Source organism: Phaethon aethereus (assembly GCF_964289735.1).
Source record: "Phaethon aethereus genome assembly, chromosome: 9".
Lineage (NCBI taxonomy): Eukaryota > Metazoa > Chordata > Aves > Phaethontiformes > Phaethontidae > Phaethon > Phaethon aethereus.
In genome coordinates this window covers 18,255,631-18,279,666 of record NC_138585.1, presented here as the reverse complement: position 1 = coordinate 18,279,666, position 24,036 = coordinate 18,255,631, and the positions used below count along the sequence as shown (strand labels likewise).

At 40.5% G+C, this 24,036-nt stretch overlaps 1 protein-coding gene across 1 annotated transcript; it reads left to right on the top strand.

Annotated features, from left to right (window-relative positions):
* Positions 1-8,309: 8,309 nt before the first annotated feature.
* LOC309408087 (cytochrome P450 2J6-like) lies at positions 8,310-18,343 on the top strand (the record flags this gene model as incomplete). Its single annotated transcript, XM_082003810.1, has 9 exons — positions 8,310-8,480; positions 10,110-10,272; positions 10,635-10,784; positions 11,700-11,860; positions 14,071-14,247; positions 14,805-14,946; positions 16,231-16,418; positions 17,516-17,657; positions 18,165-18,343. The coding sequence occupies 9 exons, from the start codon at positions 8,310-8,312 to the stop codon at positions 18,341-18,343; spliced, it is 1,473 nt and encodes a 490-aa protein (XP_081859936.1).
* Positions 18,344-24,036: the final 5,693 nt, after the last annotated feature.

Sequence of the window (24,036 nt, the reverse complement as noted above, 5' to 3'; positions counted from 1 at the left end):
GTTGTAGGGTATTACAGATTTGAGAAAGAGGCATTGTCACAGGTTCGCTAGTGTGCTGATCTTTTGTGCAGCTTTTATGTTTTTAATTTCTAGCTCAAATTCAGTGTGAATCTATCCTTGTTGCGGTATATGTATAAGGAGCTGGTCCTGAAAAACACTCTGGTTTTCCTGTGTCTGGAACATCTCTGTACGTTTTTCTTCTGCTGTATTGCAAATGAAATAAATATAGCAAATTATTATGGTGTCTGGTCTTACTAGAAACTCAACAGGAATCTTACTGGAGGCAGAAGAAACACTTAAGCCAGGTGTTGGGGAGCTTCCCCTCGTTCCCATGCATTCTCAAATCTAGAGAGGGGTATAGAAATGCTCTTCCCAGAGGTGATGGCTCTGGGTATTTCCAGAGCCCCTAGGTATGGTTGCATGGGGGAACAGAGTTGTGGAGAGATGTCCCAACAAGGTGTGAGACAGCTGGTTTGTCTGTTTAGCTGAGAGCTGTGTGGGGATGAGAACTTGAATCTGGAAGTAATAGAGCTACAACAATGCAACACTTCATTTGAGTGTGAGGCTAGTGATTCTGGCTGAAAGTGAGGCAAACCCCTTATATTCCCTGATGAAGAATTGCGGAGGGGAGCCCCATTGCTGGTGAAACAAAGCGGGCATAAATGATAACGGGCCAGCGGACTGGCCTGAAAATGCCGAAAATTTGGTTTTTTGCATATATTGTGGTGGTGCATTTGAGAGGCATTTCTGTGAAAGAGGGAGTCCTCTCACACAGTGGAGTTTGTAATGATAATGATGCACAGCAGTCTAGCTCAGCCATGTCTCTCTACTGATGCCTGAAAGCACAGTTAAGCGGGCTGCTTGCAGTCTTGTGAAGCAAAGCTTGATGCCTGCAAAAGAGGGACAGGGCAGGTGAAATTTATGTAGTGTTTCCGGAGAGCTGTGTGAGAATCAAACTTCTTGAGGATTTTCTGTGAGCACAGGGGCAGTTGCACGCAGCCTTCCAACAGCCAGGTGAGGGGAGACTTAGCAGAGCTGCTGAGTTAAGAATGCCTGTTAGGAAGGCGTGCGCGTCACGGGAAGGAGCCGTGCCAGCTGCGGCAGAAGCAGGAACAGTGCCCAAGCAGGGCGAGCGAAGAGCCAGTGCCAGAAACCACTCACGCTGTGAGGCTGGCCTTGTTACCCAGCAAGATTTAAAAATTGAGGTTGACGTGAGGGCTGCTAGTGGATGTAGCAAATGCTCTGTTGCTCTACCAGTTTCCTTCCTTGAGGAAAAGAGTTTACAATTGTTATTGCAATTATACTTCAAGGATTAGTTGTCGTTGCCCGGTTTATCCACCATGCAAGAGTTTTCTTTCTTTAATGTAATGCTGTTGGTTAAAAAAATTTATCTTTTTGTGAAGGAGCTTACTCTCATAAGGTTCAGTACTCTCTTTCTCAGGCTTCTGGGTAGGGGGCTGAAATGGACGCTTTTATCAAGACCCCCATAGATTTGAAGCTGGCCCTTGCTGCTGCTGCAGCTCATCAGAGCTTGGCAGGAGAGATGCGTGAGCTTAGCGGGTCAAGCAGATCAAGCTGCTGTGGCTTTCCTGCTCTCTAATTTCTATCTAGCTCTGTGATGCTATGTTGTGTTGATGTAGGCTCTGTCAGGAGTGGGGAGTGGATTGTGCACTGTTGCAAAACTAGGATTCTGTTTTTCTACTAATATAAAGATGATGTTGCAAAAATGTGTATAATGAGGCGACTGAGTAGCTGGTTGTCTGCTGTGCTGACATCCAAGTTTTGGGCAGCTCTGTGACTGTAGGATGTATGAGAGAATGAATGGGAGGTACAGTTTAGGAGCGGGCACATAGCATCCGTATTGCTTTAAAACTTTTTTCACTTACAGTCACTTAAAAAGAAATAGCAACAGAGATACTAGTCCTTTTACAAATTTTTACAACGGACTTCTATCTCCATTGGGAAATTTTTTTTAAGAGATTGTAGGTGAAAAAAGGTTCTTATACATTGCTGAATAGCATTTACGAATCTGCATTTCTTAATCATCTTTCAACACATCTTAGAGGTTGTGGACCCATTGGGGTCTGGAGGCCACAGGTGAAAGGTGCTGGTCTGGACTGCATTATTTCTGCTGTTGGTAGCTTGATATTGGAATTTCATTTCCCAGTGTAAAAGGAAAAGGTAAAAACTGTGGTAGGTAAAAGGAAATGTGGTAGATAAACCAAGAAACTAGCTAGCACTGGAAGAGTTTTCACTCAGAATGAACCTGGTCCATTTAACTTTGTGTTTTTAAATAGATCTACAAGTCTTGAGCTGCTTGAGACTTCTGCTCTGTAGTCTTAGTGGGACAGACTTCAGTAAGGAATATTTCATGCTCATCTCTTTGATTGCCTGCCACAACATGCTCTGGCTATCTCATTCCTAGTTTTGACCCAAGCAGTACTGAGCTTTCACACCATTGTTACCACGCCCAGTGTTTTCAAAACTAATATTCAGACCTGTGATTCACAAACTGATGTCGATGTAGTCAGTACTGCTCCGAAGTGCAAAGCAACCTGCTCTTTCAGATTGTTTGTAATGAGGCAAAAAGATCAAGAATAAGAGAAAATGTACCTCGAATTTAATAAGAAATAAGAAAGTGAGGAGAAATCAGTGTAAGAAAAATAAGAAATCAGTAGAAAGGGGTGAGTACATTGTTTATTTGGGGTCACCTGGCAGTGAGGGATGGTGCAATAGTCCCAGTTCTGCCTTTCATGTCCCAAGAGTTAGCAATGCAGTGAACATCATGTGAGATTTTTTTCCCCAAACTTGGTTCCAGCTCTATCTAAGCTTTTACATTCCTTATTAAAGTACAAGATTGAGGAGTTTAAAAAAAAAATACATAAATGGCTATAACATCTGTGGTTCTTTTGTCAAAAACAGATGGATGCTGCAGTCCGATTCCATTGTGTGAGTTGATAACAAATCCCGCTGCTTCTTCTGCCTTGTCCAGCCTGAGGAACAACTTGATCGATGTTGCTGTTAGAGCTTTTCTGCCAACAGGATGGTCCTTCACCTCCAGAAGGCATAAACTGACAAATCTCTGGCAGCATGATCCTGCCCACAGAAGGGATTTCATCAGTGCAGCAATGTCAGCATGGATGCAAACATCTCAAACCAATAGACCTAAGTCAGCAAAATTTTAAGCACTGGCATGACCTATGCAAGTCAATGTTCAAACACTTCATTGTGCTAGGAGTTGCCACATGTAAACAATCTTAATTTTATTAAAGTATAATGGGAGAAGAACTAAATGGCTTTCATAAAACTTAATCTGAGTATTTAGAAAAGCCTTATAATTAATTTTAAGCTGGTCAACAAAGGGATTTAAGTTTTCATGTGCAGGCGATTGACCCACTCTGGTATTTTTGAAAACACTGTGTTCTTTAATAACGATTAGTTTGTGATTTAAATATTGCCTATATTATTACAATACTAGTATGATATCTATTAATTTACTGATTTGAATGTCTTTCTATTCTTTGTATATGAAGCCAAATGCAAGGCAGATAGACAGTATTTATTGGTACTATTGCTGATAAATTGCATAAACAGGGATTATAATTTCAGTGTCACAGCTGGATTTTTAGGGTTTGTTTGTTTGTTTTTTAGATGGTGAGAGTCTTTGCATGAAAGAGCCAAATTATCAGAAACCCAAATTTGAGCACGTTCTCAAGCTAATTAGATAGCGTATAATGCAATATAACAAGACCTGCATATAGGTGAATTCTTAATTTATACTTTTTGGTCTTTTGGCTGCTGGATACGTGCATCCTCTCCCTCCTACCTCCATCTCTTATTTGTCAAACAACAGATACTATTCTTATTGCCATTTTTGGGGAAAAATATTAAGGCAAATGTTGGGGAGTCGTGGAGCTAGATGAAGAGATAAGATCCGTTTTTGTTTGCCTCTTGCAACGCCTTTCCTGCATTTTCTATTCTTTTCACTTCTTCCTTCTTCTCTCCATACTTTGGGATTATAAAATTTGTTGGGAGATCAATAAAACAATTAGAAATATCAAACTCAAGTATAAATAACTGAGAAGATCTAGAAGCACATGAGAAGAAAACTACATTTTAAACACTCTTGGCTGTGACAGCAAATTCTACCAAGTAAGTGTCAAGGAATAAAACAATTAGATATAGTCTCTTGTATAGTTGCTAGGGGGGGAAAAAACCCTACCTTGGAATACTGAAATGCCTAACTTTCTCTGGGAGAAGAATGAAGATCAGCCAGTGCAGGAAGGGATTAAAGGTATTTAAATTGATGCCAATCATCTATTAACTGGAAATGGAATTAGAAATTCCATTTAAATTATGTTGTTTTAAATTAACCTACCTCAATGTCAGAGCAATCTACTTTGAAGAATTCAAGTACTGCAAAACACCTCAGTACCTCAAACACGATTCCTTATGCTCTCAAATGGGCATCTGAAGTTAGCACGTATTTGTGACAGTTTTCACTGTGATTGTGTATAGGTAATTTTCTCATCTTTCCTTTTTTTGTGTGTGTGCTGTGTTGCAGTCCTATTTGTCTGTTATTTCTGCTCTTAGCAAGGCTGCAGCTCATGGCTGTCTCATGCCTTGGAACTCCTGACAAAGCTTTCCTCCCCTGGGCCATGAGAGGAGGACTGATCTGTGGACAGTTCATGGAGTCTGATGTTCTCAAGACTGGCACCAGGATGGGGTGAGTGTTCAGTGTTCAGAGAGAGAGAGTGGCAGAATGACTGATGCAAACCTATGATTTTATATAGTCTGTTTGTCAGGTAACACCCATTAGTTCATGCGCAGTCTAACTTTCTAGTACCTTCATTTAATGGGGGGGCATACAGGGTCTCTAGTGGTCAAACCCCCTCCCACTCTGGAGTTAACTGATGAGTGATGTTTTGATGCACCAGTTGCTTTTTAGGAAGTTGGGAAAAGCACACCAACCCGCCTATGCAAGACTTGTGCTATCTCCATCCTTTGGATGGCTGGTTTTGCAACACCTGTGCACCCTCTGTGGTCATATATCTTTTGAGAGCAATGTTGGAGACATGACCAGTCTTTCATCTGAAGATGAAAGCTCATAACCACCAAGGCCAGCCTCAGCATCCCCTGGGTGCCAGAGAGTGTGCTTCCAGCCTGGGCAGATGTGCTGCTTTTCTGGGCCTAACTTTAGGGGGAGGCACGTGAGGATCCCGGTGAGGTGAAGACATTGGTCTCAGGTCTGTGGAAGGACTGTGAATGTGGCTGCTCTCGCTGCTTGGTAGAAGTACAACCCAAACCTCAATGTCGGAGTTAAGGGGCAGTCGCAGTGATGCGCCTCCTCTCTCGCTCTCTCTGGCAAGATACCTGCCCTCACTCAGAAAATGGAGGAGAGCAGAGGAGCACATCCCGCTTCTGTGACTTGCCCTGGCCATGCATGTCCTACTGCTGGGCACAGAGACCCTGCGTGGCACCAAGTAGGTAGTTCAGGTTTGCAGGAAAGGTGCTGGGTGCAGGACTTTCCATCCCCTGTTTTGGCAGGTGGTTTGCAGAGAAGGGAGCTCCTACAGAGTGTTTCTTTTTCCCTCTAGAGCCCCCATGCTGTGCCCCCAAGCCGTCAGTGGTGAGCTGATGCCAAAGGATGAAGAGGAGGGAGAAGGCTGGCCTGATCCTGGGGAGGGACTTCTGCAGGGACTGCCATGAATCTGGGGTATGGGGGACTGTCTCCCTACAGGTTATGGGAAGTGATGGCCCTCTTCAAGAGTCAAGTTTTGTTTGCGTGCTTCTGCTGCCCTATTTCTTTTTCGCTGTTGATATTAATCCCTCTTAGATAGTATCTAAAAAGATGTGCTTTCCTAGCATCGTTCATCAGGGTAGGGCGTCAGGCAGGTGAGATGGGGAACATGTCCTGAAACCCTATTACTAGCCTGGGAGGGTGAGCTCCCTCTCTGAATAGCTGCCTCTAGTACTTGCCCAGCAGGCACCCTAGCAGCTGTGTGCTTTGTGGGTGGGAGGGGGAGATTATTCCTGAAACTGAGTTTGGGGCATCAACGTAAGTAATGGGGTGCAGACAAGCTGCTGTGAGGCTGGTAGTGCACAGGCCATAGTGTGTTTCAGTTCAAAAGCCTAAGTAGAGGGCAAATGAATCCTTTTCTCTGAGAGCTGAAAGGAAGGGGAGAAGAGAATGGGCCAGCAGCTCTCCTGGGGAGAGGGAAAGGAGGAGGATTCACCTTTCTGCTCTGCTGAGCTGTCAGCCAGCTCTAACCCCCGCCTCCCCAGGCATTCAATTCTCACTCATGGAAACCGTGACAAATACACGTATCTCATCAGGCTTCCCCCTTCCCTGCCCTTCCATCTTGTATAAAGAGGAAAGCAAGTTGTAGCCCCTTTAACATCTTCTCCCAAAGACACAGCAAAGCTGTTGGGCAGTTGCCTTTCTAAATGCAAGCAGTTCACCTCTAGGCTGTGAGGTGCAATCACCAGAACATGGCTAATATTTGTGGAAAAGTCAGAGTGAGCCTGGGGGAGCCAGGAGAGATGCAGAGTAGCCATCCAGGATTGCTCAGAAGGGATGGAGGGGCCAGATGGGACTGCAAGTGGGCAAGGCAGGTGAGCCTCAGGGGCCGTGAAGACATCCACATCCTTTCTCCCAGTGATATTTGTGGAATCTGTTACTTTTTTGTTCATCCTAAGAAAGTAATATCACCAGGCAAAAGCATCACTGATAGGTCTTGTAGTCTATGTAGCATAGATGCCCTGGGTCAGAAACCATATGGAGCCTGGCAGAGACCATGTCATTCAGGACTCATGTGGAGCCTGGTCTGATCCTCTTGAAGTCTCTGCCACTATCCAATGTGAAAGGTTTTGCAGGCTGTCCTCACAGATCTTGAGCATGACTTGTGGTGGACTTGGTCCCCACAGTTGGGCTAACATCTACCCAGGAGGGGCTGGGGGCACAAGAATCTGCAGGACAGCAGCTGTGCCCTTGAGTAATGTGGGTGTGGGCTTTCTGGATGGTGAAGTTGTAATACCAGCCTCGATGTTGCCCCTCTGCATGCAAGAGTTGGGCACCTGCAGCTGGTGTTTTTTCACACCCCCAGGATGAAAATCCCAGTAAGTTAAGCACATCTCCTGGATGCCAAACAGCCAGTCAACCAGGGCCAGAGCAATGCAGAATAATAAATGATTATTCCAGAGAATATCCAGAAGGACAGGGTCTTTTTGTTTGGGGTGTCCTCCCAGAACAGCTGCCACAGTCACAACCGTGACTCTTCCTCCTCCCAAGGAGACTTTGGAAAATACTAAATTCAGAGTTGGGAGTGGTTTGAGAGAGAGAAAAGGGCAATGCCACAAGTGAAGGAACTACAAGTCACGCAAGTGGTCTCTGAAATGGATAATTTAGTTTCTTAGTTTGAGCCCAGCTCTCAGTTCAATCACTGGACAGTGAGACTGTAAATGTTAGTTCTCTGCCTCACTTCTGGTGTGAACCAACTTGCTTAACACCTCATAACTTTTCTTTTTAGCTGTGCCAGCTCTGTAAGTTTGGCATGTGAACAACTAAGTCATCTAGGTGATTTTCCAGAGTGTCACATGCTCCTGCCTAAGCCAGATGAGCTGAGTCTAAGCTAGTGCTGCTCCTGAGCAAGTGCTGAAGAAGTGCCAAAGGTGTATTGTCCAAAATTAACCCCTTTACAGAGGCATAGGCCCTACCTCCATAAAGAAAAAACAATCCACAGCTCCCAAATGGAGTTGCTCTGTTGCATGAGAGCGCTTGTGAAAGAAGCTCACGTGTCATATTTACGTGTCACTTTTATTCCTGCTGCAGGCAATACAGTGGGAATTAGCTGAGGGGCAGCTGAGGGGGTGAAGAAATTTTGCTTTCTACTTGGTCATGAAGACCTTGCAGCTCCACTTATCTGTGCAGCTGAATAGAGAGTGTGTGGACACTTAAGTGTTACGCTATTATAACCATCAAACTCTTGTTAATTTTTTTTTTTAGTTCTCTGTTCTTGCAAGAGACTTTTTATGAAACCAGTACTGTGGGCAGAGATTTTTATCACAGCAACTGTCATGGCACATGAAAGTCTATAATTAACCCACGTTTTGTACCCCTTGAGTAGTTGATGAGTGTCAGATTTGTAGCTGCAATATAATGATAAAGAGGGAAGGACTGAGAAGCACAGAAGCTTCAACATCTTTTTCTCTCTTTAGGGAGGTACCAGCAAAGCAAGATAAAGAGGAACTATCTTCTGTCTACATAGCAGTTTTTCAGAGACAACGTAGCCTTGTAAATAGGGAGCGAAATGTTAACAGTAAGTGTGGTGTTGGTATTTTTTGTGGTGTGTCTGCTGTTTATGCAGTTTCTGAAATTGCAATGGATGCGAAGACTATTTCCTCCTGGACCAACTCCATACCCCATCTTTGGAAATCTGCTGCAGATGAACTTTCAAATTCATCATGAGATCCTTAAAAAAGTATGTATTTTCAGGTAACAAATTAATGGACTCATAAACTGATTGAAAAGTAAATGTGAGTGTTTAACATAGTCTTATTTTGAGTGCTATAGAGGGATTTATTCTAAATTGTATGAATGTGAAATTAGGTGGGGATCATTAAAATACCTGTTTCTTGGTAAGAAAATTTCCAGCTTACTACGAAACATGTCATTAAAACCTTATGTGCAGATGAACAACACAATGCTGATGATAATATTCCTGTCTTACAGATAGGAAAAAGATACATTTTAAAGCAGAGTCTTTAACTCTGTGCAGTCTTTTGCATATCTGTGTGTTGACTGTTGTTGCACTGGCAGTTTATAAATATCTCATGAAACAGCTACTGAGTGCATATGTGTTTCCAGCATAGAACGGATGAATTTTTTTATACTTAATCAACAGATTTTTCAAAAGATCTGAGAACATTTTTTTTTCTGATATGCAATTTAGTCAGACTTTCACAAGAGACTTCAGTCGTCTGAGCCTGACTGAGTTTTTAAGTAGCTGAACTAATTCAGTGTTTGCCTATTACTCAAACTCTTTTCTAAGGTCTGTTTGTAATGCACAGCACTTCTAGAATTTTTCTCCTCGTGTTTTATATTCCTTGCACCATATATATTAAATATTTAACATTTAAATATGTAAGTAATAGTACCTCACTTTCATTTTTTGTTCTCAGCCTTCCTTTTCCCCAGTTCTTCCCTGTCTTGCCAGTTCTCTTCTCCCAAGTTGCATATTTCAAGGCAAAGTAGTATGACTCCAGAACATAAAATTATAGCCAGTACATGTTTGTTGTGTTTTCTTCTATTTCTGGCCTCTCAAACCTGAAGCGTAGTATTGCTCATCCCAAGATTTCAAACCCCATGAATTAGTCCTCCCAAAAATGAAATTAAACACAACTGTGCCAGCACATGCATATACATTTTTGCCTAATATGCATATCTGTTCCCTCTTCTTTGCTCCCAGGCAGCAAAATTTTGTACTCTACTGCAGTTCTTGGGATGTTTTGGCAGCTCCCCACTCTTCCCAGCCTACACTGCCCCACAGAGTTGCTACTTTGATCTTCATACTGTTGCACTTCCCTCAGCCTTTTACTTCTCCAGCTCCTGATTCTCCAGCCAGGAAAAGGACTGTCCTGCCTACTTCTAGTGGTGTCTGTGTGCACAGTGTTGTGGAGACAAGGCTATGACAGCTGAGCTACAAAGGAGAGGGTGATTCCTGCTTTACTCAGCTCCTCAGCTGCTTTTGCTACACTTAATTCACAAAAGGGAATCTGTGGATAGTTCACGTAAAACTCATGAGCTAACGTCTTCTCCTTACAAAAGTGTAAGAATTAATCTGCAATGGGTTTGAATTATAAGACGTGACAAATAGCATCACAGACATTGGAAGTATTGGCTGTCTGACATTTTATGAACATCTTGATGTAAATGAGACTTTAGATAGAAACCTGACTTCAAGCTATATTATATATAAGAATAAATTTGCTGCTCTCTTGTCAAGGTCCATTACCCCTGAGGCATCTGCCAAGGGAAAAGGTCTGGTTCATCTCATTTGATTTAAATGTACTGGTTCTCACCCATGTTCTGATGCTGCTTTGTTCTACAGATGGCCAAAATTCACGGTAATGTCTTCACCTTATGGGTTTTAAACATTCCTATAGTTGTCCTGCAAGGGTTTCAGGCAGTGAAGGAAGGTCTGACTGTCCACGCTGAAGACGTTGCTGGAAGGCCAACAAGCACTACCTTTCACATTTTGACTCATGGAAATGGTAATTATTATTTTCATAAATTCTTTTTGTGTGTTCTAACCCTGGTTTTGGAAACTGATTTAGAGCCTCAAAGTCATTAATTTACAGTGGAAAAAATGTTAGTATTTCCATGAGTATTTATGAAACATCTCTTTTTTTGATTCTGTTGGAACAATAATGTCAGAATATAGCTATTGTAAGAGTTTCTATACAGGAGACAGATGGCTCAACTAGAAGAAGAAAGACGAGGAAAGAGGAATGCTGCTGGACTGCTGGCAAAAATTTAAAAAAAATAGAATGAAAGAGAAGCTTCTCTGATGTATTAACTGTATCAATTCATTAATTTACAAAGTATTAACAGAATTAGTGCATTATAATTCTAGGTGTTATGTTCTCTAATGGTCGTCTCTGGAAGCAACAGAGGCGTTTTGGACTTGCAACAATGAGGAAAATGGGAGTAGGGAAAAAAGACCAGGAGTATCGACTACAAGAGGAGGCCCGTCACCTGGTGGAGTACTTACAGAAAACAAACGGTATGTGACTCAGCATGCAGGCCAGTCTGTGCAATAGGTGATTTTGCTGAAGAATGGGTCAGCTGTAGCTTTTGAAACTATTTGATTACAAAAATGGATTTAAAGTGTACATGCAGAGCTGAGCCTCAGAAGTCTGTATCATATGATCTGCATGAGACATTTCCTTGCAGAAGTGCTACATGTGAAACCCCACAGCATGAACTTAGAACTGAGACTCCATGGTCCCTGTCTGCTAGTGTTATTACTTAGTCAGCTTTACATTACTCATGGTCACAGAATCAGGGCAAAAGCAAACAGTAAGAAAATACATGTCACAACACCCCATATCCCTCTGCAGAAAAGAAAAACAAGTCAGGGAATATTAAAAGCTTTGACCAAGGCTACACAACCCTATGGCTCTGCTCTGGGGAGTACAGTGGAGAAAGCTCACGTGGCTTGTGGTAGCCTCCTCAGTAGAAGAGGAAGTTTTTTCAGATTGTGCTGCTGAATAACGGAGTGAATCTATAGGTATGTTCAATGGTTCTGTTATTCAGGTGTAAAGGATATGAGGAAAGAATAGGAGGTGGTCTCTTTTCAATTCAGCTGCTTATTCATACAATGTCTCAGCTGACTTTTTTTGTACACTGGTTATTGCTACACATGAGATCTACTGATGCCAAGGTTCTGTGAAATCTGGGTATTTTTATAACTACTACTATTCCTTTCCCATCAGCAGTCTTGCCTTTTTTAACCAACAGTGCTTTTTAGGTGTCTGAAATTACTTTTTACTCATTCCTTTTACCAACATATTGCAATTTGCCATCCAGCAATCTAATTAACATCAGAATTGTTTATAAAATGTTATCAGCTCTCATTTCAATGGGAAAAGGAGGAACAGTAAGTGTTAATGGTGAATGCTGTTCACTGTGTTTACAGGAAAACCTCTGGACCCCACTATGCCTGTTGTTCATACTGTCTCAAATGTGATTTGTTCTGTGATTTTTGGACATCGCTTTTCTGAAGATGATGAAAAATTTCACCGCTTGATTGAATCCATTGATACTATAACAGCATTTGTGAACAGCATCTCTTTTTTTGTGAGGAAAATGATTTTTTGTTTGTTTGTTTACTTTATATAGATAGACAATGAAAAAGGCAACTTGCTTGTTACTTTTATAACAAAAATAAATACTAGTGCACCTAGAATTACTGGAGTATGCATCAGAACTTCCAGATGCCTAGTTCAAAACTTGTTTCAATTGTTTATGCTTCATCATGGCACAGAAATTTCCCATGTTTGGTGGACAGGCATGGAAACATATAGGCTTGCTACATGTTTGGGAGATGTACAAAGGACTTTCTTGCAAAAGTGCTACCTGTACAAATCTAGTGTGTGAAACTATAACTGAAACTCAGTAGTAAAATATAGGTTAAAATATCTGAAAAGCTCTGGAATAAGATTATCTTAAATTCTGTCTGACAAAGAAGCTTTCTTCACTCTAGGAAATCATATGACTGTCAACAAATGTCAAAAGTAATATGAGTCCTTACTAGTTCCTTTACTACTGTTAGCTAACTTCATAGAAACTGAAGTAGAGCAACTGCTTTGTGCAAATGTAACGTATCAAGAAATTGCTTAATGGTAGCTTTTTCCTATAGTTTTTGGCAGAAACACCTGTACCACCTCTGCATGTCCTTAGGACAATTCAGTAATTCAGCTGGAAGTCACTCTCCATTAGCTGCTGGATGATGTTTGTCTCTATCCAAGACAGCAGCTCCTAACTTCACATCTGGTCCATTGGACAGAAAAAATTGCTCTCTTGCTTCTGTGTGAAGCTGTGACTGCAGCTGCAAAAACAGTGGAACAGATCACCTCAAACAAGGGCAATTTTATCATTTACCGTTTATGAATGGGAACCACAATACTCTGTATAGCCAAGAAGTCAATTTACCAATGTATAAGGGAACCTGCTTCTGCAGAACTTGCTGGAACTCATCTGGCTTTGTATCTTGCATGATTTCGACCATCTCTTACTAACTGGTAACTGCCATAATCAAGACCCTAGAGAATTTGAGGACTAATTTGATACTTCTGGTAAAAGAAAAAAAAATAAAACTACTTATGATTTTTTTTCTCCCAGAAGATGCAGGGGGAATGATTCCTAAGCTATCTTCTAATCAGGGTAAACAGAGATTCAGCTATTTCCAAACTGCTCTCAGTAGGTATATGTGTAAGCTGTTCTTAAAAACTCATAATAGTGTGTCCACAGCTAACAAAAGCATTCTAGTCCAATATTTCATTCTCTCCTGCTCTCCACAGTGCTTTCACAGTGATGTACAATCCTTTAGTGATGGTCTGTACTAATCTGTTTTCCTGGTAAGTGGACAGGTAGTTTTAAGCAAAATCATGCAGTAGGACAAAGAAGAAATATAAGCCAGGAATCTGAATAGGTTTTTGGGAAGATAAATGTTTGTAACGCAGCTGCCATTTAAATAGGTGAGGCCAAGGGTTATGATCTAATACATAAGCTGCAGTACCTCTGTAAACTGGAAGGACATGCTGTGATCTATAAGAGGGGAAAAGAGAAAGGGAAATGGAGTAGAGGAATGTAATTAATGTAAAAAGTGTTTTGTTTCTTTTCTGCTGAGATGTGGTTTTATAGTTGTATAAGTGCAAGAATGTGAATAGGTTTAGAGCAATAAATAAACAGTAGGGAATCCACGTGTCTCAGTATTTCTACTTTGTCAAGTGCTTTTGCATATCACAGCTGTGATATGTTTGCTTCTTATCTACGAAAAGGTGTATCTGAGTAAAATCCCCATGCATTTGCTACCCCACAGCAAGAAAATAAACCTGGGTTTAGGTTTTCAGACACTGTTAGGTTTTCCTTGACACTGTTTTCAGAGTGTCAAGGAAGTCAGCCTGGATCTGTTTTTTCAGCGATGAGCTAGAAATTATATGTATGTTGGACAAACTGAAAACAGGAGTGTCTTTTGTATGAGGTCTTTGCCACTGAAGTTCAGCCTAGGAAAGAACTGGGGTACAGAGGAACTTCATTTATTCTTTGTACATCACAATGGAAATTTTATAGCATAAAACTAACAGAAATTCTGCTCCAGAGAAAAACAGGATTAAGAAAGGCTTTCATGAATCATGGGATAGGCAATATCCCTTCAATGTAAGGGTGAAGATGCAGTCATCAGAATCTTTTATTTGCTTTTTCCACTACCCAAAAGCCTGTGTTAGGATTAAAATTTAGTTTGCTAATGTCAGTAATTCCATATATCTAAAATATCTCTTTTACAGGTATCTGAAATGTTTCCCTGGCTTGCAAGCCATTTCCTAGCACCATTTAAACAGACTATGTCCAGCATAAATTTTGTGAATGCTCTATTAGCAAAGGAACTTGAAAGCCACAAAGAAAAAGGAAAACCAAATGAAAATCGAGATTTTATTGATTACTATTTGGATGAGATAGATAAAGTGAGTATCTCTGAACTCTTCTTACGCTCCACTAAAACCAAGGGATTTTAAGTGCTCCTTTGATTGGAAGGATGTCTAACATAAATTTAGTAGTATACAATTTCTCCATAGAAAAGCTTATAGGTAGAGGAATTTTTAAAAGCTGACACTAAGAGATGGCGGGAGAAGGATGAAGTAATAATGTAATTGCTAGTTTACAGGGAAATTTAGGTTTACAGGGAAATTATCTATAATGACAATAATAACAGATCTGCATATGGTTAAGGTACAACTAGAAATTACTCTTATGATGGGAATTGCAACAGAATTAGAAACCATGTACAAACAGGAACTTTGTCATGATGGAAGAACAAAATGTATATGTGGATAGGATAAACTGACAAATGTGCTGGAGAATATTAGAAAATAACTTAATATTATTCACAAAGTTTTATTTTCTGGCCCTTTAATTTTTTTTTTTTTCATTTTGGATGATGTCAGTAAATATTCCTATGATGCAAGGTGGTTTACTTCTTTTTTGTATGCCTTAACTTGATCTTTTCAATTCATATCTGCAGACTAAAGGAGATGCTGATGCTACTTATGATGAAGAAAACTTGATCCAGAGTATTTTTGACCTCTTTCTGGCAGGTACAGAAACTACAGCCACCACTTTACGTTGGGCGTTGCTCTATATGGTGGTTTATCCTGATATTCAAGGTAAGCATCCCCAAACAGTTCTGCAACACTTTAGAAATTACACATGTTCAAATAATAGTAGAGCTTGTTCAAAGAATAGTAGAGGAACTAATTATTAGGGTATGAATCAGGTGGGCTGCAGGTATGTGTTTCTTGCTGTATCCTTTCTAACATACGGGCCAGTCATTTTAGGTTTTGTTTTTAAGAGATCTATACAGAATGCAGGTGGGATTCATCTGATCAGATGGAGGAGTCTAGTCTTGGATGAGATAAATTGCACCATTGCCCTCCACTGACAATAATGATTAGCCTTCCACTGAGGACAAGATGGAGTCTTCAGGTCATCCTTTTCAACCCCTGACTGCTACTCTTTGTTGTGCTCCTGGCTTCTTTGCAGCAGAATTAATTTCAATACAGTGAGAGGTTGCCAATATGTGTAGTTATTCCGTGAAGCTGAAAACTTCAAACATAGATATCTCCATATAAATAGATATTAACAAAAAAAAGATCACTCTGAGTAGCTTGAAACTATGCGCTTTTAACAGTGATATTCACAGAAGAAGGATAAAGGTTGGCAGAGTAAAAAAAGTGAAAGAGTCAGAGTGTACAGCATAGAAAGGATTAAAAGCTATACAAATTGCTTCAAAGGCCTCAAATTTGAGAGTTTAAGCTTGGTAACAGGCACAGCAGGAGGCTGGATAGAAGAAAATTGTGGAAGTGGTAAGGAGAAACTGTTGTTACCGAACAGCTCTTCAAAAGACTAAAATTTGAGATGAGAAATTACCATTTCAGCTCAGATTTTAAATTAAAAAAAAAAAAAAAAGTCCTCGAGAAAAATTAATTTGTGTGTTTCCCAAGGTAATTGCAGAGTAGCAATTAGGCCATCAGTAGATGACAAGCAGAATCTCTGTGGTTCTGAGTGAAGAACAATCACTGATGAATTACTAAACTGGTCTTCTAATACACGATTAATATTTCCTTTTCTAGTTGTAAAAATAAGTATTAATAGAAGACTTTTTATAAATTACCTCAGAGCAGTAAGTGTAACAGGAACATAAATATTCTTATAGAACACCTTTATTACCATTATTTTTGAAGTATTACTTGGGTATGCAACCTATAAACAATTTCAGTGTCAAATTTTATTCAGGTCATCTGTATGGGAATTTGAAGGCATTCTTATTTTAGAAAATATGTTTTTCATCTTGTGGGATGTTATTCTTAGTGTAAAAAGCAATAGGAAAAATTATGAGTATGGAGTTTGTAGATTTTGTTGTATATTTAAAGCTGAATATTCCTCCTTAGAGAAAGTCCAGAAGGAGCTGGATGCTGTTGTGGGTTGTTCCCATTTAATTTGCTATGAGGACAGAAAAAAGTTGCCCTACACAAACGCTGTAATTCACGAGATCCAACGATACAGTAATATAGTCTTAATTGCACTTCCCAGACAGACCGTGAAGGACACAGAGCTGCTGGGATTTCCTGTTCCAAAGGTAGAAGTACACTGTATATTTGAATATCTGATGTCTGGTACACTTGTAGCAGTTTTTAAAACTGATTTAACATAACAGTTTAATGACTGAAGCCACCTCAGCTAGCGATTCCCAAAACCCTGTTTTTTTTTAGTTTCTTCTGATTTAATTGCTCATTTAGTTGAAAAGCAACTGTGATTGAGAACTGCTGATATCAGTAAGGCTTTGGTACATTAGATGCATTTAGAAAGGCTTTTGAGGGTTTCCCTGACTGGGGACATGAACTCTTGTGTCCTATTGGTTCCAGCAGTGTCCCCAAGCTATGACTGTCTCTAAGGCTGGCCTTTTGCAAGGAAATGTGCACTTTGTCCTAACCATTAGTAGGTTCTTAGATCATTATTTCTCTCAACTGAAAACTTGTGAATGGTGACTGGAAATAAGCATATTAATTTCCATCAATCTCAGGTCTGTCCCTTGTCAAAATGGCTTATCAGCTGGTGAACAGAGGCTATCAAAAATGGAAAAAAGGTTTTACTGAAAACCTTGGAGATTTGAAATTATTTTCATATCAAAACTTTTAAATGCAGTATCTTGCAAATGTTGTAATGCAACTAAAGTATTTTCAAATTTTGTAACTGAAAGGTACGTTAGGGCTTGTTTCTAAATATTCTCCCATTACAGCTTTTCATGTAGTTTCATTTTCATTCCTTTTTTCTGGATCTGCTTAAAGCAACCCTAGCATTGTAGAAATTATCAAGTAACAAAGGGAAAAATTAAACTGATATTAATGATATTCTGTAACTCAAAAGCTGAATAAGTAATAAAAATACTTAGTGACAACAGGAAAAACAAAAGCAACACATTTTAACAATATGAACATTATAAAATCCTCACCATTTATTTTATTGAACTTATTGACAGCAAGTAATAAAGGAAAGGAAGTCACAACATTCTCAAAAGTTTAAACTTTTTAGGAAATGTTTTTAAAGCTTGATCTCATATTTGAAAAAATTAGACTTTAAATTTGGACTTTAAATTCTTTACTCCTTTGTCATTATTTGCTTATCTGACTAGCATGAACAATAAGACAGAATTGAAGCTGCTGCTTCTTTTTTCAGAACACCATAATTTTATCAAATATTGACTCTGTTCTGTCTGATCCTGGAAAATGGGAGACACCTGATCAGTTCAACCCAGGCCACTTTCTGGATAAAGATGGAAACTTTGTAAACAGAGAAGCATTCTTACCGTTTTCAATAGGTATGTGCACTGAACAGGGATTTATTTACTCCATGTGATAACAACTTAAGACTCATTCATTCCCCAACATAACTGGGAAGACATCTACAAATAGGTGTATAAACACATTCCACTGTTTTAAAAATCTCCAGGAAGAGAGAAGTCCAGTAGCATGTAGAAAAGATTAGCAGCGAAGGAATGACACATAGAAAAGTTTCTCTTGGAAGACAGATCCAGTTTCTCTTGGAGGAGAGATCCAGTTATCGAGATCATAGCAGTGAAATGCATAGTGCTAGGAAGGCTGTATGTGTAAACCATGCAACCCTGGTGATCATTTCTATAATGTCTTGCTGCCTGCCATGAATATAGATTAAAACTTTCAATGGCAATACACGCAGCCTTTCAGTTCTGAATCATTAAATGACAAAGTCTGCAGAAAACAAGTAAACAAACAAAATGCCCAAGCAGGTTAGAAAGGCAAGTGTGATAGAAATCCTTTGGCTGATTGCCTTTTCTGTCTTTTCACAGGGCACCGTGTATGTATGGGGGAGCTGTTGGCAAGGATGGAGCTCTTTATTGTCTTTTCCACCCTGTTACAGGCATTCACATTCACCCTGCCAGAAGGAGTCAAAGAAGTCAATACAAAGCTTGTTTTTGGGAGCACAATGAAGCCACCTCCCTATCAGCTCTGTGCCATTCCTCGGTAGGAAATGGTGCTGCACAGATTCAAGGAAGATTTACTCTGCAAGATTGTTACTGCATGTGAATTCCTTTTTGCATGTCTTAAGATTTTTGCTTTCCTCTTGATTTGGTTAATCACTACCCTGAAAAATGCTTTTCAGATAGTTGCCTCCTGAGGATTGTACCTACAAAGAGTTAATTTTTTGTTGTTCTTTTCTGTTTGGAAAATCTTGGTAAATTTCTCCTGATGCATAACAAATAAAGATATTAAGGGAAGAATTAGAACTGGGCCTTATTTATTGCTAACTGGAAAGAGTATTTACAGAGAAAGAGCTTGAAGAAAAGTCTATACATTAGAAGTCTCATGATTAAAAATCTGTGCATTCTTTCTCATTAACCACAGTTGCATTTGTGGAGCTAGGCTTAGAGGTCTTTCAGTCTGATATTAGTGGGCGAAGGAGTTAAAAGAATCTCTTGGGAGGAAGCTTGAGGAAGCTTTCTAGGAAGGCAGGTAACATGGTCTGAGATGACATTTCCTTAAACTGATCAGGTTTGTTGTTGTGCAAGATTGTTGTATACAACTCTATCATTGACCCCTGTCACGACAGTTCAGGGTTTCACCCACTAAAACAGGTAGTATTTCAGCCCTTGACATGAAAATAAAGGAGTGGCTTCATCAGGCAGGTGTAGAGAGCTTTTCATTATGCAGGCAAAGTGCAAAGGATTGGAAGACAAATGACAGAAGGGAGCAGACACAAGGTGTTGATAAATTGTTCTTTTTTATGAGCCCACTGGTTGACAGCAACATGAGAACATGCCTTTTTCATGACAGGTAGTCATCTGCTGTTATTTGTTCTGGATCTCTCACTAATTTATTCAGCTTCATTTATTTTTTTTTAGTTCTTCAATGGATTCTTTATCATGGTTAGCTGACTTCACATGAGTCAGCATAAATTAGCATATCACAACCAACAGAAGATTTGGCACTATTGAAGACTTCTTAAAGCCCTTTATGAGCATGGTGCTTAAGGACGTGGCAAAAGTGGGTATTCAACATTTTGCTAGTTCAGTTACTGACAGTTGACAAAGGATATTTTTTTTTACAGTATTGGAAGTATGTTCTTCCTATATGACATACAAAGTGGATACTCTATGCCAACTTAAGAAGGATTAGTTTTATACACTGATTAGCTGGTAGTGCCATCTGTGGAACTGAAGTCTGTATTTATTTCAGGTACCTCTGCCTACCTTGTATTTTAAAACACCCCAGTCTAACAGGCAGAGATGTGTGAAATCAGTAACCTCTTGCAGGATGAAACTCAGGCTGCCAGTTTCTACCCCTGCAGGACTACCTTTATGGGATGGTTCAACCCTTTTCACTGCTGCGGGCTGGATGGCAGCATGTCCAGACAGGTAGATGATTGGTGTGAAATCCTCTCCATGCTGGAACTGGCAGTAGCTCCACACGGGTAAGGGTGTGCTTCATTTCTATCCAAGTGGATAGGAGGAGAGGCAATGACAGCAGCAGCACCTTGCCTTTAGCACCAAAGTTAAAAATCACTAATCCTAAAGAATAGCTGGTAGATAGCACTGAAGAAATTATGCTGCTGGCTGCACTTAGCAATTATAAAGAAAATGGAGCCTAAGCAACCTCATAAATACATTTTCCATCAAATAAAGTAATATGAATCCCGTGCCTCAGTTATAAAACAACCCACAGCCATTTTACTTTTCCAGGGTGGGTCAACCATATTCCAGGCTAGCTCCAGCTGCACCACCGGTTAGAGTGTCTACTGAGCTCAAAACCAAGTAAGGTTTGAAGCTATAAAGTGTCAACAAATTACTTTTTTTTTCCTACCTGTACAACACCCTTGTTCCCTCCAGAACCTCTGCCTCCTCTTCTTCCCCGTGTTTGTGTCACCTCTCCAAAGTGTTCCGTTACCTTTACAGTCTGTACAATCTTTCCAACTGACCTAGTTTTCTCATTTATCCAAATTTTTTTGCTATTCATTTTTGTTCTTGAGTCAAGGCTGACCCTGGACTAAAAGTACAGTTTTGAGCTCAGCCTCTAGAGAAGTTATTAGGGGTCATTCGAGAATTAATGAGATTTTCTTTTCGGATTCTTCTTAATATGCCTTGGATGTTTAGGCTTTAAGTATCTGAGTACATTATAAAATATTCCCAGATAAACTGAAATGTAATCCTGCGGTTTCACCAAATATGAGATAAAACCATATCTGCATACCCTTCTGCTGTAGTAATCCAAGGTAAGTGTCTGTTCATACTTTCTAAGGAAAACTACATGTGCCAGATTAAATGCAAACATTTCAGAGCATGAAATTCAGCTTTGAATGTGCTTGCTATATAAGCTGCGTGTAGTGGCTCCAAAGGAAGCTCTGCTCCCCTTTTAGAAAGGAGAGGGTGAAATGCCACTATTCCAGCTCTCTACATCCCTTTTCTAGGGCTAAGAGACAAATCTAGGAAAGAAATAATCTAAACTAGAATCCTGGTTTTCCTGGGGCACTCCCTTTTTGTGCCATTGTCCTCATCGTGTTTTCTGGTGCCTACTGAAGGAGAGCAGCCAGCTGAACTCACTACGAAAAACATGGTGGCTTTGTCCTTCTGCCTTCAGGAGCTGATGCTATTTGTAGAAAAGCAGAGAGGGACTAACAGCTTAAGGTGGCTACATGCCCCATTTTTCCTGTAAGTAATGTAGCATTCTGGGAGGGCATGCAGTCCACACCAAGCAAAAAAAAGGTGCAGGACTGGTGTGGAGTAGACATATAAGAAGGTACTGGCCATCTATTCCCCACAGATCACTCTACTCACCTTTTCTTGTTTCTATCTCATTTTCAAAATCCACTTCAGGTGTTCTTTTGCATGGTCTGCATTCCTGCTTTCAATTTTTGCTTCCAGTTTGGCTGCATTGGGCTTCACTCTTTGCCACAAAGGCTGATGTGAAATAAGCTTCCGGAGGACCATGCACACTTTGTGTATGCTGTAGTGAATCCAGGTAGGGCTGAAGTACCTTGTGATAATTCCCAAACACATATGAAATTAATAATAAGACCTCTTTACTATTTGCCTTTGGAGGGAGTTCTAGCCAATTTCTTTCAACTTGGTAGAGAGCTCAACTCTGAATCGATGCACAAAAAGACTCTTAAGAGAGTAAGAACATGTCTTTACCCTCCCCTGCCTTCTAATGTAGCTGCTTGCTGGTTCAGCTCCTTTCTATTTAATGTGCTTTATTTACACCTGTGTTTTCAACTCCCCTGCACATTCCTCCCTTCCTATTCTTCCTTATACAATGTCCTCCCTCTCCAAGATTTTCTTTGGTTATTTTCTAGGCCTCTGCTCTCTGCTGTTCCTTCTTATGTTTTCCGTACTGAAATCTCTCCACCTATTCTTCTCATCTCGCCTCACTCCCATCTGTTGTAATATATCTGGCAGATGTTCCTCATTCTAGTATCTTCCATCTTCTTACTCATTCTATCTTGTATCTTTTTTCTGTTTTTACTGTCTTTCCTACACTATGCAGTTCTTTGTCTTTCCCTGTTCTATACAGTTGCTTAAATTACATGCAGAGTAGCCATAGTTATATTCCCTAACAGCATTGCTTTGTATACATTAAGACAAAAAGCTGATAATGACAGTATGGATTGCAGCCACTTCACAAGCAGAAGACACAGGGGAATAACGTCATTGTTGAAGAAAGCAGCCTGAGGCTTTATTGTCACTAACAGCAGTAAGAAAATACCATTTTGAAAAAGGAGTTGTTGTCAGAAAGCTTAAGAAAAAAAGACCAAGTGGGTAAGCGCCAGCTTCTCCTTTCCTCCCTCCGTAGGTTGTTGCTAATAGCTAATAGTCAACTGCATTAATTTTGTTGTGAAAATGTGTTTAGTTTTGGAGAATGTAATCAGCGTCAGAGTATCACCATTTTTGCACATGAAACAAAAATTACTCAATCCTTGTTTATTGGTTTTCTGAATCTCAACCCATGCTCCCAGGATCTTCCATGTCGCTGGTGTTAGACTGAGTCCCTGCAGATGTTGCTTCATCATTTAGGAAACCTGTTGTGTTGTGAGGGTTTTGGCTGCATGCTGCAATGTCTGGTTTCTGCTAAAAGGCTTGAAAAAGTTTAGTACTTAAAAATCATCACTGGGGATGAGTTATTGTGTTTAATATGCATGGTCCAAGAAGCTGTGCAATCCTAGAGAAATATCTGGGAAAAATTAAGTGGACCCCAATGTTTCAGAGTTTCACACTTGAAAATCTGACAGAAACAAAGCTAGTCCTGGAGAAACTGGAGATCTAAGATGGATATTGGAATTTAAACTGAATCTTTGTTGCCTGACATAGAAACACAATGTTAAAACATATATATTCTCTTTAAGTTTTAGATTGTTACCTGGTGGAGAGAAAGATGGGAATTTAATGGGGTGCCTCTGGAAGAGGGAGGCGATGCTGAGTAAAGAGGAGATACAGGGAAAGTTCAGCTGAGTCCAGAGAGAAATCTGGTCTTTGACCAGTGTGAAGGAAGAAGGGAGAGGCTCGGGTGATGCGATGCATGCCACTGACCGCCTCATGCTGTGGTAGGGAAGCCATTTTGGGAGCTAGCCAGCCTGGAGAGAAGGCTGTGACCGCCATCTTGAGTGGGCAGCAGGGAGACAACCGAGCTGTCACAGGCAAACGTTGCAGAAAGATCTGGGGAAAAAAATCACCTGGACTGGAGCCTGGAGACAACCTGAGGGGAGGGCAGGCTGCCAGCTCACGGGGGAATGGTTTATGCAGCGATGTCATGCAGCCCTTTGGAGGGAACTGCGTGCCTCCTTACTGAGCAGCTTCCCAGAATGGCTGCCTCACATGGGATGGAGGAGGGCTGGGGCTTGGGGGTGCCTCCTCATGCCCACTGCCTTCTCCAGCACAGTGGTAACTGCAAGTACCAATCTGCTTTCTGTTCCGCTCCATTTCCTGCCTTTTATTTTTTCCTGGTTGCTCCTGCCCCTGTGGTGTGCCCCCATTTTAGATGGGGAAGGCAGACGTGACTGCTGCTAGGGCAGGGCCTTGGCATCATGGAGGGAAGCACAGGGCCAAAGTCTGGAAAAGACAGGAAATTGTCTCCCTGCCTCAGGAAAACACCACCAGGAAAAAGGTTTTAAAGCCTCCTGAAGTGGCCAGAGCATGAGAGGAGACATGGGTCCCTAGATCAGAGGAACTTGTTAGCAGAAATGATGGCAAAGGAATAAGGAAGGAAGAGCTTCAGGCTGGTGTTAAGAGTACGACAAAAGATGTGGGTGAGTCTGACAGAAGGTTGAAGGGACCAATGGTATTTGAATACCTGGATTTGTGAGAAATAACTGATAACGTGAAAAGGCTGCAAGGCTAAAGAAAGAAATAGAGGTGCTGCTGTGAGGCTGCAACCCTGGAGCCGCCTTCATTTCCCCACGGAGAAGATCACTGGAGAAAATTACTCTTCCTGTTGAGAAAAATTATTTAGATGGAAAATCTTTGAATATCTAAATGGCCAAGGAGTGTACTACATGGATTACAAATGAAAAATTCTCATAAATTGATGAATTTTAAGTAGAATTTGTAAAATTACACTGGATACAGAGCAGGTAAAACTTACCATAGTTTCTTTTTAAAGAGAATTTTTCTTTCCCTATTGAAGGAGAAAGTTAAATTTGAGAGTGCCTTGAAAAATAAGCTTTTTATTGTA